Genomic DNA, 15,315 nt, shown 5'->3' with positions numbered 1-15,315 from the left:
ATAATCTGCCGACACTGTGAGGAGAAAACTTTAGTTTCACTTTAAACTGTTTCCAGAGAAGCAGCCGTTGGAATGGAAAGAAACCGGCTGAGCAGCTTTCACACAAACATTATTGGTTGATTGCCAATAACTCCCAAAACGACATATATGAGCGGTGGAGAGTAGAGCAGTGACAGACACACTGGACCTGAAGGACGTTAAACATTTGGGTTGTGAAACGCTCAGTTTTAGTCCAGTTGACAATAATGTGAACAGAGAAAGGTTTGATGTTATTAATGTACAGTCAGGGTCTCCAACATTTACAAACTGCTAACTTACATATGTTGTGCAATAAGCATTCATTAGCATAATCACCTATATGGACAATATTCCAGCAGCTGCTTGGCCCTTTAAACTGGAAGTGGTTATATTTCAACTCTGAGTTTCATTATTTTTGAGTCCATTTTGAGGTTATGTGCTTAATACATTAGACCTGCATTTAAGAATAAACAGATCCACTTCTGGTTCATTTAGCTAATTATGCAAAACATATGCAAGTTAGCCTCCAGTATTGTGTAAAAGCTGGGGACCCTCACTGTTCATTTATAACCTAAAACTGTGGCTTACAATAAAGCAAACACACTATTTGGTTGAAGCAACAAGAGCACTTGGTTATGTAATTTTTGGGGTAAAATCAGTAAGTTATGGGATGTAAATCAGAAACACTTTATTGATGTGTAACACTGAGGAGGATCTATTGTCAGAAATATAATATCCATAGGTTTGTTTTCATTAGTGTTTAATCAGCTGAAAATAAGAATGGTTGTGTGTTCGTTACCTTAGAATGAGACGTTTTTATCGACCTACGCACTGGACCTTTAAAAGCTGAAATAAGTAAAGGGCTTCCCACCGGACACAGACAGCAGTCACTGGACTGAAAGGAGGCAGAGAAGGATCAGGTTCAGAGTTTGATAAAGCAGCTCTCTGGAATGAAGTCCGACTGCCACAGATCACTTCTGAGGAAACAGGAGGAGGTTCAGTTTCCTCATATTTGTTATAGCTGTTGGTTTGTGTCAGCATGAAGCAGCCTCAGACAGACAGACTGACAGAACTACTTTATCAATCATTAAATAACTGAAGCGTTCAGCAAAACAAGCTTTTAATATTCACCTTTATTTCAAAAACATTTTAATGTCAGTAACAGAAACACTTTTCATTTGTACAATAATGATATCAAACTATCTTCTTCATGATGTCACAATGTATTGAGATATGTCAATGTGTACATACATATAATGAAGCAGTCTCAGTATTTGCTCCAAGAGCTGCAAATACAGACAGTTCATCAGTTCCAACTCAGGCAGGACTCAGTTGGCTCTTTCTCCACCTGACTTTAGCTTCTGCTGTGGCAGATCTGCAGTGTGAGGAGAGATGTGTGTGTGTGTGCCTCAGTAGCTGTATCTATCATTGTTTAACCTACTGTAGATGAACCCAGGACAATAGTGATATGGACACTTCAATGACTTCATTTACTGTTTATCAGACCACAGATGAGACAAGAATTAGGTTGAAAACAGACTGTTTCTGGGGGCGGGGCCTCACTGATTACACTGACTAATTATAAAACATTTCTATTGTTAATGTCACTAATTTTACATAACTTTAGAAATGTATTAATGATGAATGAATTTAACCTATTAATTATTAATTTAATCTATTAAATAAAAAAAGGAAATGTTCATTAAATAAGCAGTAATGTTCTGATTATTTCCAGCCACAGTGTTTATTTTACATTAGTCATGTAAATAGTTTTACAGTGTGTTATAAAGAGTGACACATTAAAACCAGTCAGTGAGTGTGTGTGTGTCCAACTCTTCCTCACAGGTTAGTTAATGACAGACAGTCAGTGAGTGTGTGTGTGCCAACTCTTCCTCACAGGTTAGTTAATGATAGACAGACAGTCAGTGAGTGTGTGTGTGTCCAACTCCTCCTCACAGGTTAGTTAATGATAGACAGACAGTCAGTGAGTGTGTGTGTGTCCAACTCCTCCTCACAGGTTAGTTAATGACAGACAGTCAGTGAGTGTGTGTGTGTCCAACTCTTCCTCACAGGTTAGTTAATGACAGACAGTCAGTGAGTGTGTCTGTGTCCAACTCTTCCTCACAGGTTAGTTAATGATGTTACTGAGTCAATGTGAGCAGATTGTGTCTGTAGACTGAAGAGAATCAGAGTCTCACTGATGGTGGAAATAAAGGTTTTACTTCCTTAAAACAGCCGTTTTTTGAATGGAGTTTGGTGTGACAGTGTGGAGCAGAGGGGATTTGAACCTTAACAATTCCCATAAACTGAGCTGACCTACCTTCTAATAATGAACCTTGGAAACAGCAGACAGTAACAGGAAGTGGAGATAAACCCTCCTGTTTTCTTCTTCTGTGGTCTCGTAGTAAAAGGTAGATTAATAAACACAAACCCTGGAATTAGTTTACAGTAACGTCACATTGGACACAAACAGTTAATAAAGAGTGTGAAGCACAGAAACAGTGACAGACAGCAGAAATATGAGATTGAATAAGGTCGCTGTATATGTCAGGACACTCATCAATAACTATTTGTGTATTTTATATAGAACAACAACACAACAGCATTGTTTGCTGGATATAGGATTTATGCTCCTAATAGATACAAACAATACAGTAATGTTATTTTACGAGCTCAGAATTTACATTTACCACCAGTCAAATTAGAGGCAGTGCTTTCACTTAAAAGGGGGCGGGGCTTGACGCAATGGGACCTTCACCTGTTGAATCATAGAGTTACTACTTTAAATGTCCTACAGTGAGTTATTGTACATAAACAATCAGAGAGAAGATTGGATATTTCTATATAGTTATTGTTAATGTCTGCCACCGGGTCGGATTCCCCTTGAAATCAATGAAACCAGGCAGTAGAAACACTACCGCTGTTGTCCACAGGGGGCGCCAGAATCAACTCAGACAGTTCCTGGAGTGTGACGAGTGTGCCGTCCCCATGGAGCAGAGCAACAGGCCGTACAGGCGGCAACTAACAGTTGATGTGATTGAGCAACTGTAATTAGTGAGAATCAATATTAGATTGTGGAAGCTGCAGATATTTCACTGCTGATAACGCTTTATGGACGCTGTCACTACAGACACAGTTTACACTCATTATGTTATTAAAGGAAATCATCAATCTGAGACACATGGCCTCCATCATCACACGTAGATACAATAAGAGAAATCTGCTCCCGCTCTGCCACATGGGGGCGCTGTAATCAAAGTTTTGATGCCTCCTGAATCCATCATTCTCACAGCTTTAGATCCATTTTCATGATGCTGTCAGAGTGGAGAAATGATTTCTGTACATTTGAGCTTTATTTACAGTTGTTCTCCTCAATATTCATCATTCTCTAAACAGAGTGTGAAATGATCGAATCCATAACTCATCTGCTCACAACACTTTATGGATTCAAACACATGAGAACAGTTCAGCTGACTGACACTCAAACAATAACTTCATTCAATCACAGAAAGTGACTGAACTTAGTGTCTGTCTAGTGTTCTGACCACTCAAAGCCATTTACACTACAGCCACATTCACTCATTCACACATTCACACATTCACTCATTCACTCATTCACTCATTCACACATTCACTCATTCACACATTCACTCATTCACACATTCACTCATTCACACATTCATACAGTGATTCAGCATCAGGAGCAGTTTGGGGTTTGATACCGCCTTCTTTACGGATTTTCAAAATAAAAGTGAAAAAACGTTTTTGTGTCTCTGGCAGAAATTAGAGAAATAAAAACACATTTATTTTTATTGTTGATTGACACCAAGAGGAATATAAAGAATAAATGATTTATGATTTATTAAAAATGCCTTTTTAAGTGTGGGACATTCAACCTTGTTTAATTTTGAATTTAATATTGATATCATTTTAATAGAAAATAGAAAATATAGTTAAATGTCCATTTTAATTGAATGAATAATGTGTAGTATTTTACATATTTTTGTCTGTAATTTCTACCTCACCATACAGAATGTAAATGTCTTTGTATTAACATAAACCGATATAAACCGATATAAACAGATATAAACAGATATATAGGTAGTGCAGTAACTACAGACTCATTTATCACATATATATTATATATAATACATATTCTGTATTTCTGATTGTTTCCAACTGAAGAGTCATTGAGAATAAAGCAATCCTCAAATATAATTTTTAGATGTTTAACCAATTAAATGTGTTTAAATTGTAACATTTATGGAAACTTGTTCTTAGAATAAGATTCTTGTCTTATAAATAAATGAATATCAATCAAATCTCTGTTATAAAATGTTAAAATTGCTGTTACAAGTTGAAGTTACATAAATGATGACGTAGCTACAGGGTGTGCATTGTAACAGTTTATGGTTGTATAATCTTTAATTATTATTATTATTATTATTATTATTCGCTTTCTCCAGTTGTGCGCTGTCTCAGCAAAGAATCAGCAGTGCTCCACTGCGCAGAACTTTCACACTCTTTATCTCTCCCAATAGACTGTTTATCCCCTTGGTAAGTAGAACCGGGTTCCACTCACCAAATGAAGCACCTTCTTGTTCCAGTCTGATGATTACCTTACGCTCTTCCTCATCCCCTCTCGCTTGTTCACTATCTGTTTCTTCTGACATTGAGCTCCTTCCTATTTGCCTCACTTTTATTTTCTTGCGTTTTTGCCTGGCTTTCCCCGTTTTCACTTCACTCCAACTTTCATTTCTCCCGCCATCTATCTCCATTCCTAACTCATTTCCTGATCCGTCACTTCCTTCTGCCATCTCCTGTCCATTCACAGTCCAGTCCTCCAAAACTCAGGATTCTTCTTCTACAAACCGACGTTAGAGCTGCGTGGCGCCCCCTACCGTACCGGAGGGTAACAGACACTTTACACTGGAACTATTATTATATTCATTATTATTTATTATATTATATTCTGTGTATTAAACTTGTTTAACATGTAAATACACTGTAAAATAAATTATTAGTAATATTCCAACAATACTGAAAAATATCAGAAAATAACAGAATTTTCTATAATTTAAAAACAGTTTTTAGATTTCATTTTACTTAAAATATTTTTTCTATTTTCTTGTCTTTTTAATGTTTAATTAAAGATATTTAAATGAGCTATAAATACAGTTGAACTCTGCTGTAATACAACCGGAGTGTAACAGACACTTTATACTGGAATATAGTCGCCCTCAGGCCTCTTCTAAATATGAGATTGAATATTGTTAATAGATTAGTTAATATCTGTTTCCCACCTTTTAAAGTCATTGTTGATAATTATTGTGAGAAATCATTAACGTGATCAGTGTCTTCACATAGATGAGTATCATCAATAACTAAAGGCAAACTGAAGTCACAACCTGGCTCAAAAGAGTGGGACAAAGACGGAGACCACACAGTCTGTGAATTGTTCTGACAATTTAATGAAGTAAATACCAAAATAATCAGTACAGTTTAATATGTGAGTGAAGGGTGAGGTGTATATGTATGAATGTAAAACCCAGAACACAAACAAAACCCAACAGTTCAGTCAGCAGCCAGAGGAAGAGAGTGAGAGAGTCTGCTCAGGTGAGCTGCAGCAGAGAGTAATCTCAGCTCCACCCCTTACTACCTGAAACAAAGAGTAAACAACCAAGCAAGAGGAACACAATAAGGCCGTCACACTGAGCACTTTTGTTATTTCAGAAGAGAGTAGTAATCAAAGTTTTGATGCCTCCTGAATCCATCATTCTCACAGCTTTAGATCCATTTTCATGATGCTGTCAGAGTGGAGAAATGATTTCTGTACATTTGAGCTTTATTTACAGTTGTTCTCCTCAATATTCATCATTCTCTAAACAGAGTGTGAAATGATCGAATCCATAACTCATCTGCTCACAACACTTTATGGATTCAAACACATGAGAACAGTTCAGCTGACTCATTCACTCATTCACTCATTCATACAGTGATTCAGCATCAGGAGCAGTTTGGGGTTCAGTATTTTGCTCAAGGACACTTCGACATGCAGCGGGAGGAGCCGGGGATCGAACCAGCAACCTTCTGATCAGTGGACGACCCGCTCTACCTCCTGAGACACAGCCAGATATATATGTATAGAAGCTGAATACACAAACATCAGAGAAACATTATAGAGCTACATGAGACCAATCAATCAATCAATCAATCAATCAATCAATCAATCAGTCAATCAATCAATCAGTCAATCAATCAATCACAGTATGGACTGCAGGTTCATTCAGACGATGAAGAGAGGAAACACTGAAAGCTGAACGTTGACATTCTCTTCCTTTGAGCCCCTTCAACAAGATCAATAATCAAAGATTGATCAACAGACCAATCAAACAGATTGATCAGCCATCAGAGGAGTTGGATCAATGGAGCTGCTTCTGTTCCTGGTTCTCTCTGCAGAGGAGACAGAGGACAGTCAGACACAGACAGACACAGAGACATCTGACCTCTGACCTGTATCTACAGCACTGACCTCTGATCTGTATCTAAAGTACTGACCTCTGACCTGTATCTACAGTACTGACCTTTGACCTGTATCTACAGCACTGACCTTTGACCTGTATCTACAGTACTGACCTTTGACCTGTATCTACAGCACTGACCTCTGATCTGTATCTACAGTACTGACCTCTGACCTGTATCTACAGTACTGACCTTTGACCTGTATCTACAGCACTGACCTTTGACCTGTATCTACAGTACTGACCTCTGACTGTGAGCTCCACTGTTTTCCCTCTCAGTAAGTATCTGATGTTTCCCTCCTTGTTGTAGATTCTGCAGCCGTATCTTCCTGTGTCTCTCTCTTTGGGGCATTTCAGGGTCAGACTGAGGTCTCCAGTTTTCAGCAGGTCTTCGTTCATCTCAGTTCGGTCTCTGTAATCCTGGTTCTGTTGTCCAGGCTGGTCAGAACTGTTCTGATACACATGGACTGTTATTGTGGGTTCAGGTTCAATGCGTCTCCACTCCACTTCAGCGTCCTCAGGCAGGTCAGCTGTGGTCTTGAAGGGCAGTTGGACAGACTTCGCCCCCCTCCTCCACCTCCACCTTATGCTCTGAGAGAACAACAAACCCGTTATGCTACAAGCTAACGTTACAGAGAGCTAGCTTTATGCTACGAGCCACAGAGCTAATGGAATACTACAAGCTAATGCTATGCTACGAGCGGACATTGTCCAAGTGTATTGGTGCAAATTGTTAATAACAATATAGCTACTAGCTTAATAACAATATAGCTACTACGAACCAGAAAGCTAACAATGATACAATATTTAAAGCACTGACCTTTGACCTGTATCTACAGCACTGACCTTTGACCTGTATCTACAGCACTGACCTTTGACCTGTGTCTACAGCACTGACCTTTGAACTCAAGCTCCACTCGTTTCTCCATCAGGATCTTTCTCTCCCTGTTGTAGACGGTGCAGGTGAAGGTGTCTCTGTCTGTGGGGTATTTCAGGGTCAGACTGAGGTCTCCAGGTTCCAGCAGGTTTCTCTTCATCTCTGTTCGGTCTCTGTAATACTGGTTCTGTTCTTCAGGCTGATCAGAGCCGTTCTGATACACATGGACCTTCCAGTTGTAACTGTCTGTCCACTCCACTCTGACGTCCTCAGGCAGGTGAACTGTGGTTTTGCAGGGCAGCAGGACAGACTCCACCCTTGAACCCACCTCCACCTGGTAGACTGAGAGGACAACAAACCACAACATCAGCTGCACTGCAGAAAATCTATTTCTAAGTCAGTCAGATAATCTGATATTTAGATTTAAAATCTAGTGGGACTTGTTTTGAGTGTGAACTGATGATCTAGTGCTCACTATGGAAGGCTGTTTGACTGAATTTAAGTAAATGTCACTTGTCTTAATGAGCATGATCTTATTTGGAGTTATTTTTAGCTACAGGGACACATTAGCTACAGGACCTCCAGTATGCTTTGACACTTTAAGATCTGAACTTTCAACACAAAAACATCTTATTTCAACTTTTAGTCTTTTGGCTTCTGTGATATTATATTTTACACTTTATCTTCAAACTAAATATTTCATTTTGTTCACGTTGCTTCATTATTTTTCAACCCGTCTCTGGTGACCAGTGTGAAGCAGGTAAGGAGAGAGAGGCAGGTGAGGCTGTAGGTGAGTCGTGTGAGACAGGTAAACTAGCAGGTGAGCTGGAGTGAGGGGAGCACAGTAGCTGAGGCTCAAGAGATGGAGGCCTGTGAGTCTGGGTGGGGGTCTGCTCCTCTTAAACAGCGCAGTAAGAGGAGAAGCATGTTGACCGTGGAGGTGGGTGGTAAAGCCGGACGTCTGGCCGGTAAACCGAGTGCTGCAGAGAACAGAGCAGCTCTATCTGACAGCAGTGACAGTGAAGGGTGTGTGTCTGACAGCAGTGACCTGTCTCACACTCAGCAGGCTGCTGCTCAGGTGTATACTGCCAATGTACTGAAGTCTTTTTTACAACATACCAAAGGGATGAGGTAATTAATGTTAGAACAGTTCTTCCCTGATATGCAGCTGTTGTAAATTCCCCATTATTACTGTGTTTTATTGTGCAGGAACTGGTCAGTGCTGAATTCAGTGTTTTTACATCAGGCACCTCGTTGGGCAGCTAAGGGGTCCTTGGGAACGTGACGTTGAGCTGTTCGCGGCCTTCTGGTTCATTACATTGATACCTGTCTGCGTTTGTGATAATAAAGTTCTTTGATATGCAAATGAAGCGTTGAATTTCGGCTCTATAAGCTAACGTTACTTGTGCAGCAGTGTTTATTTGATGTTTAATGTGCTAACTGACTGGCAGCTGTTGACTAAGTTGAGGCGAAGTTAATATGTGCTCATTAAGCTAGCGCACCTTCTCATGTATATTGTGTTTGTCCATTGCAGATACCATACAGAAGAGAGTCAATCAGACCAATGTAAAGCCTCAAACAGTGCAGACAATAGAGTCAGACTGTAAGCAGTAAACCAGAAACACCGAGCTGTATGTAATTGGAGTCGTGCTTCTTCATTAAAGCCACGTTAACGGTTCTACTGTGTCCGGCCTCGCTCTCTAGTCGGAGTGTCTGTGTGGATGAGGTGTTCCAGCGAATCCACCTAAAACAACATACAGTCCTTCTCTCCGCAACAGCAGGGTTTCTATAATTCAGCCAGGTATATTGTAAAACACAGAGCCGAGTCAGACCTGGCAGACCAAGAAGTATTCAGACTGAAAAAACTGATGATTAAAGTCAGGAAACAACTCGTTCTTTAATGATGGTGAATGTACAGATTTTACTTTTATTTATTTCATTGATTGTTTTTAGTCTTGTTCTTAACATCTTTATCATTATGAATGTTTTTAAAGTAGGCAGTCTGAATGTCAATGGTGCCAGAGAAACAAGAAAGAGAGCAGTAGTGTTTGAAATGGCTAAAATGAAACATATTGATGTTTCTACAAGAAACTCACAGTGATGTTGGAAACGAGGCAGACTGGAGCAGAGAATGGGAAGGAGAACTGATTTTAAGCCATAACACCACCCTCAGTGGAGGAGTGGGCTTCCTGTTCTCCAGAGGTTTTACTCCAACCTCTCTGGAGGTCAGGCATGTTGTGGAGGGGAGGTGTCTTTCAATCAGAGCTCGTTTTGAACATTTTAATGTGGTTTTTATCAACATTTATGCTCCAAACAACGGTGCAGAGAGGAAACACTTTGGAAAGATGAATGATATTTTAAACAGCTGTGGCCCGGAGGATTATTTATTCGTGGGTGGGGATTTTAATTGTACTGAAAATTAGATTTTAGATCGCAACCATGCAGAGCCTCATCCAGTATCCCAGCATGCCTTGAGGCAGCTGGTCTCCTCCCATGGCCTGGTGGACGTGTGGAGAAGGATGCACACAGGCTGCAGACAGTACACATGGTCCCACGTTAGAGAAAACAGAATGTCTTTGGCCAGACTTGATCGTTTTTATGTTTTTAAGCACAAAGTCAGTGTTATAAAAATGTGTAAGATTTTACCAGTTGGTTTTACCGATCATTCTTTGGTTTTGTGTAACGTTTTTATCAGAAACATTTTATCCAAAAGCGCCTATTGGCATTTTAACTCTGTTTTAACTGTTGATAAATCTTAGCTTTAAGCTAATTTTGGAACGATTTTAGACAGAAAAACGAGTTTGTCAGTCTGAGGCAGTGGTGGGACCATGGAAAGGTTCACATTAAACTTTTATGTCAGCAGCACATGCTCAATGTCACACGTGACATCACCAGATCTATCAAAGATCTGGAGACTGATATTGTGGATCTCGAGTGTATAAGTGAGTCCACAGGAAATCAAGGATATATTAAAATCCTCAAGACTAAAAAGATGGCATTAGCCAACCTGCTGGACACTAAAGTACAGGGTGCGCTGGTCCGGTCCCGGGTTCAAAACATCACAGAGTTGGATGCTCCATCAAGTTTCTTCTTTGGGCTTGAGAAGAAACAAGGGCAGAGGAGACAAATCCACTCTCTGCTCTCTGAGACAGGGGAAGAGCTAACAGAGCCAGGCCTGATAAGGAAAAGAGCTGTCGAGTTTTATGCCTCGTTGTTTGAAAGCAAATTTAAAGAAAATGAAGAACTGATGGAGGAGGTCTGTGGTGGACTTCCTCAGGTGTCTAGAGAGGCTAACTCACAGCTCGACAGCCCACTGACTCCACAAGAGCTGTACGCTGCACTGCAGAGCATGCAGGGGAGAAAGGCTCCAGGCATCGACGGCCTCACTGTAGAGTTCTACAAAGCCTTCTGGGACATCTTGGCCCATGAAATCACTGATGTGTTTAATGAGAGCCTGGTGTCTGGGTCACTGCCACTCTCATGTCGGAGAGGCATCATCAACTTCTTGCCCAAGAAAGGTAATTTGCAAGAAATCAGAAACTGGCGTCCTGTCTCTCTCCTCTGCACTGACTTCAAAATACTGTCTAAAGTCCTGGCCAATAGGCTGAAAGGAACCATGGAGCAGATTCTCCACCGGGACCAGACGTACTGTGTGCCCGGCAGGTCTATGGTAGATAATATCTACCTCATTCGGGATGTTTTGGAGGTCTCCAGTTCATTAGGCATAAACACTGGATTGATCTCATTAGATCAAGAAAAGGCTTTTGACCGTGTTGAACACGACTTCCTTTGGAAGGTCATGGAGAGGTTTGGGTTCAGCGCTGGTCTCATATCCAAGATCAAGGTGTTGTACAGTGACATTGAGAGTGTGCTGAAGTTTAATGGTGGCTTGTGTGCTCCTTTTAGAGTGCACAGAGGCGTCCGACAGTCTGGGATTCTCTATGCACTCTCCCTAGAACCCCTCCTACAAAAGATAAGATCATCTGTTCGAGGCCTGTTTTTACCTCGTTTTAACAGTAGTGTTGTTTTACCTGCTTATGCTGACGATGTCGTTGTTTTTTTCAAAGATCAACAGGATGTATGTGTTTTAAACTCTCTAATTGAGAAGTTTTCTGTTGTGTCGGCTGCGAGGGTGAACTGGAAGAAGAGTGAGGCCCTTGCTGTTGGTGAGTGGCGTGAGGGCCTCCCTGTTCACCCTCAAAGCCTGACATGGAGAAGAGAAGGCTTAAAGCTTCTTGGTGTTTATCTCGGGACAGACATGGGAAAAAAAAAAACTGGGAAAGCATCATGGAGAAAGTGGATAACAAACTGGCTAAGTGGAGGTGGCTCCACTCACAAATATCTTTTAGAGGGAGGGTCCTAATCTTAAATAACTGAGTGGCCTCCATGTTATGGCACCGGCTGTCTGGACCATCCAACAGGTCTCATTGCTCAGATTCAAGTTAAGATGGTCAATTTCTTCTGGGATAAATTGCACTGGATACCACAATCGGTGTTGTTTTTATCCAGAGATGAGGGAGGCCAGGGTCCACCTGGCTAGTAGGACAGCCACCTTCAGGCTCCAGTTTATTCAAAAATATCTGACTGGACCTGAAGATCTGGTGTGGAGAGACATGGCCAGCTGCATACTCAGGCGTGTCAATAAACTGGGGCTGGATGCTGCTCTGTTTTTAACTGATTTTAAATTCTTAAAGTTAGGTGGGTTGCCTCCTTTTTACCAGGGTGTTTTTAAATCCTGGACACTGTTTAAATGTAAAAGAAGTGAGAAGTGTGACTCTCTGTACTGGTTGTTGAAGGAGCCTCTAATCTGTGGTGCCAAACTGGACGTGTGCTGCAGCACCGTGCCTAGGCTGATGGGGGCGCTGTGCAGCTCAAAAATTGTCTGCCTGAATCAGCTGGTAGATGCAGCAGGACTGGCACTCACAGATAACCAAGCTCTGGGCTCTGTGCTGGGGGTGCGCTCTGTCCGTCTGACGCAGAGGAGCCTGGAGCTCTGGAAGAAGAGGCTGACAGAGAAGGAGAGAGCCCTTCTCCTCAAACACTGCAGGGGAGAAGCTGATCCTGAGCCTACAGACCCGTATCCAGAGATCCACCTGGGCCCTGGGTTCACGGAGCTCAGCGGCCCCCTACTGAAACTCTGTGATGGGGAAAATGAAGCCTGCACAAGGCCGATGAAGAAACTATGCACAAAACACGCCTGTGGCGGCGCCCGTGGCAGATCTTGATGTTCCCGCGCAGCAGCCGGTGCCACTGGTTCACATTGTAACACTAATGATTTGGTTATGGTAGATCAGAGCAACCCTGAGGAGCAACATGCCTCTGTGGCTGCAAAGAACCTGGGTAGTTCTCAGTCTGCAGACACTGAGGAAGCTTCCATCAGTGCAGACAGAGACACTGTGAGCACACAGGAAGGACAGGGTTTCAGTCAGGTATCATGTGAAGGAGAAGACATGGAGTATGACACTGAATCAGACACTACATCCATCGGTGAAACCTCTAACAGGAACACAGATCTATATTCTTTAGACGAAATCAGTCATTTTCTGGATGTAACTTTTAACAAATCTGTCAGAGTAATTGATTATTTCAGCGACACTGAAAAGTTCATCAGATCCGTCAATGTACAACTGGTTGGGTTTGACTTATTGGATGAAAAGAAACGCTTCCATCTGAATAAACATCTCACTACTCTGAGAAAAGCAATAAAAGGTAAAACTACCAAAAGGATAAGAAGGTAAAATGATCATGTACCACACGGTGATTTCCTCTTTTTACTGTTCTTCGTTTCTTTTTACCTGTTTCTCCTCTCCGACCTCAAATAGGATCTTTAAACATTAACGGTGGGAGAGACAGATATAAAAGAGCATTAATATCTGAAGTCTCAACTCAAAAAAGGATGGATGTGTTGTTTCTGCACAGACTATAAGATGCTTTCTAGAGCCTTATCAAATAGACTAAAGGACGTCTTGGAAATAATCGTGCATGCAGATCAGAGCTATTATGTACATGACAGGACAATCATGGACAACATATTCCTCATTCGTGATGTTATAGATGTTTGTAAATTTGAAAATGTTAATTTTGATATTGTCTCTTTGGACCAGGAGAAAGCCTTTGATCGGGTGGATCACTCTTATTTGTTTTCTGCACTTAGGGCTTTTGGTATTGGTGATGGTTTTCTGGCTTGGGTGGGTTTATTTTACAGCGTTGTTGAATGTATGGTGAAGATGGGGGCAGGGCTGAGTCGGCCAGTCCCTGTACAGCGTGGGATAAGACAGGGTTGTCCAATCTCAGGACAACTGTATAGCTTAGCTATTGAACCGTTGCTGTGCAGGTTGAGGGATCGTCTCAGTGGTCTCTCACTGCCTGGGTCCTCAAATCTTGATCGTCCTCCTACTGTTTCTGCTTATGCAGATGATGTAAATATTTTTGTCACCAATCAGGAGGACGTTCAATGTTTGAAGGACACCCTGTCGCTGTATGAAAAGGCCTCAGCTGCACGGGTGAACTGGGCAAAGAGTGAGGCTTTGTTGATGGGGCAGTGGAGGGACCAGGCAGTGCCCAGGCTGCCTGGAGGACTTGAGTGGGGGAAGAAGGGTCTGAAAGTGCTAGGAGTGTTTTTTGGACACCGAGGGCTTTCAGGTAAAGAACTGGGAGGGGAGTTCAGGAGAAAGTGTGCGCTCAGTTGTCTAAATGGAAATGGTTGCTACCCCTGTTGTCATATAAGGGAAGAGCTCTGGTGGCTAATAACCCGGTCGCCTCGACTCTGTGGCACAGACTCATTGCTCTGACACCACAAAGAGGCCTGATGGAGGACATTCAGAGACCCATCCTTGACTTTTTCTGGTCTGGCCAGCAGCCCTCTACCTGCCTGTGACTGAAGGAGGTCAGGGACTGATCAACATCCAGTCTAAGATTGCCTCCTTTAGAATACAGACTGCAAAAAGACTACTATATGACTGTGGCCCAAGCTGGTTTGATACAGCTCGCCTGAGGAGAGCTGGGCGCTTGGGCTACGATAAACAGCTCTTCCTCCTGCGGCCCGAGGACCTGGATCTAACTGGACTGACACCTTTTTACAGCTCTGTGCTGCAGGCTTGGCAGATCTTTAAGCCATGCGTGCCACAAACGAAACTCCAGGCATGTGGTTGTTTAAAGAATCGTTTTTCAACAATTTCATCAAGACTCAAACACTGCAGTCTGCCAGCCTGAGAGCCAATCTCAGAGAGGCTGGCTGCACCAAACTGGGCCATCTGATGAAGATGACAGCAACAATGGTGGAGAACAGCAACATCACCTCCATCAGGTTGATCAACAGAGTGCTGGAGGAAGTCTGCACTGCCACAACCCGTGAGAGCATTTGCAGAAGACCATGCTCTGTGCGACCAGTGGAGTGAGGAGTATGAGTACAGTCTCCCCTCTCTGACTCTCACCCCAGCTGTGGGGGAGTGGCAGGAGGGAGGAGGTGAGCTGCTGTCCCTCATACCTCCTCAGCTGGACAAGTTTTAGGATGCAGGGAAGAAGGCAGTCTACCAGATCAGCGTCAAGGTTCTGAACCTGCGCTCTTTGATAGGGAAGAAGGAGTGGAGGTGGACTGAGTTCTTTGGTCCAGACATTTCCCCAAAAGGCAGCTGGTGGTCCCTGTACAAGCTGCCTGTTGAAAAGCGAACAGCAGACCTCCAGTGGAGGGTTGTACACGGGGCAATAGCTACAAAAAGATACAGAGCGCACCTGGATCCAGAGCAGGAGGAGGACTGTGTGTTCTGTTCTCAGACTGAGACCTTGTTTCATTTATTTGTTCAGTGTCCTCGGTTGTTGGCGCTGTTCCAGCTTTTAAAAAGGGGTTTCAGGGTCTGGGGGAAGAGTTTTCTTTTGATTGGTTTATTTTTGGTCAGAAAT

At 42.3% G+C, this 15,315-nt stretch overlaps 1 protein-coding gene and 1 long non-coding RNA gene across 35 annotated transcripts in view; one reads left to right on the top strand and one right to left on the bottom strand.

The window, feature by feature from the left end:
• Positions 1–15,315, bottom strand: part of LOC127359860 (butyrophilin-like protein 2) — a 59,877-nt gene that overhangs the window by 9,119 nt on the left and 35,443 nt on the right. Inside the window, exons 7-9 of one of the 14 annotated variants that reach the window (XR_007882992.1) lie at positions 7,438–7,758; positions 6,785–7,130; positions 5,470–6,471 (exon numbers count right to left, since the gene is read on the bottom strand). The exons of 10 other annotated variants lie outside the window; for them this stretch is intronic. Coding sequence is in view for 2 of the 4 variants with exons in the window: in XM_051394156.1 (XP_051250116.1) it covers positions 7,438–7,758 (321 nt within the window). In the remaining 2 variants the exon portion in view is untranslated. Of the gene's footprint in view, positions 1–5,469; positions 6,472–6,784; positions 7,131–7,437; positions 7,759–15,315 lie in introns of those variants that run through there. 3 more of the 14 variants (XR_007882991.1, XM_051394166.1, XM_051394156.1) reach the window with 3 other exon arrangements.
• LOC127359861 (uncharacterized) overlaps positions 1–15,315 on the top strand; it is a 42,694-nt gene that overhangs the window by 14,668 nt on the left and 12,711 nt on the right. For 15 of the 21 annotated variants that reach the window (XR_007883000.1, XR_007883010.1, XR_007883013.1 and 12 more), the window contains one exon: positions 2,036–2,252. This is a non-coding gene — a long non-coding RNA (uncharacterized LOC127359861). Of the gene's footprint in view, positions 1–2,035; positions 2,253–15,315 lie in introns of those variants that run through there. The other 6 variants (XR_007883012.1, XR_007883011.1, XR_007883003.1 and 3 more) reach the window with 3 other exon arrangements.

Source organism: Dicentrarchus labrax, unplaced genomic scaffold (assembly GCF_905237075.1).
Source record: "Dicentrarchus labrax unplaced genomic scaffold, dlabrax2021, whole genome shotgun sequence".
Classification (NCBI taxonomy): domain Eukaryota; kingdom Metazoa; phylum Chordata; class Actinopteri; family Moronidae; genus Dicentrarchus; species Dicentrarchus labrax.
Note: the sequence above shows the minus strand (reverse complement) of the source record. Positions and strands in the feature narration are given on the sequence as shown.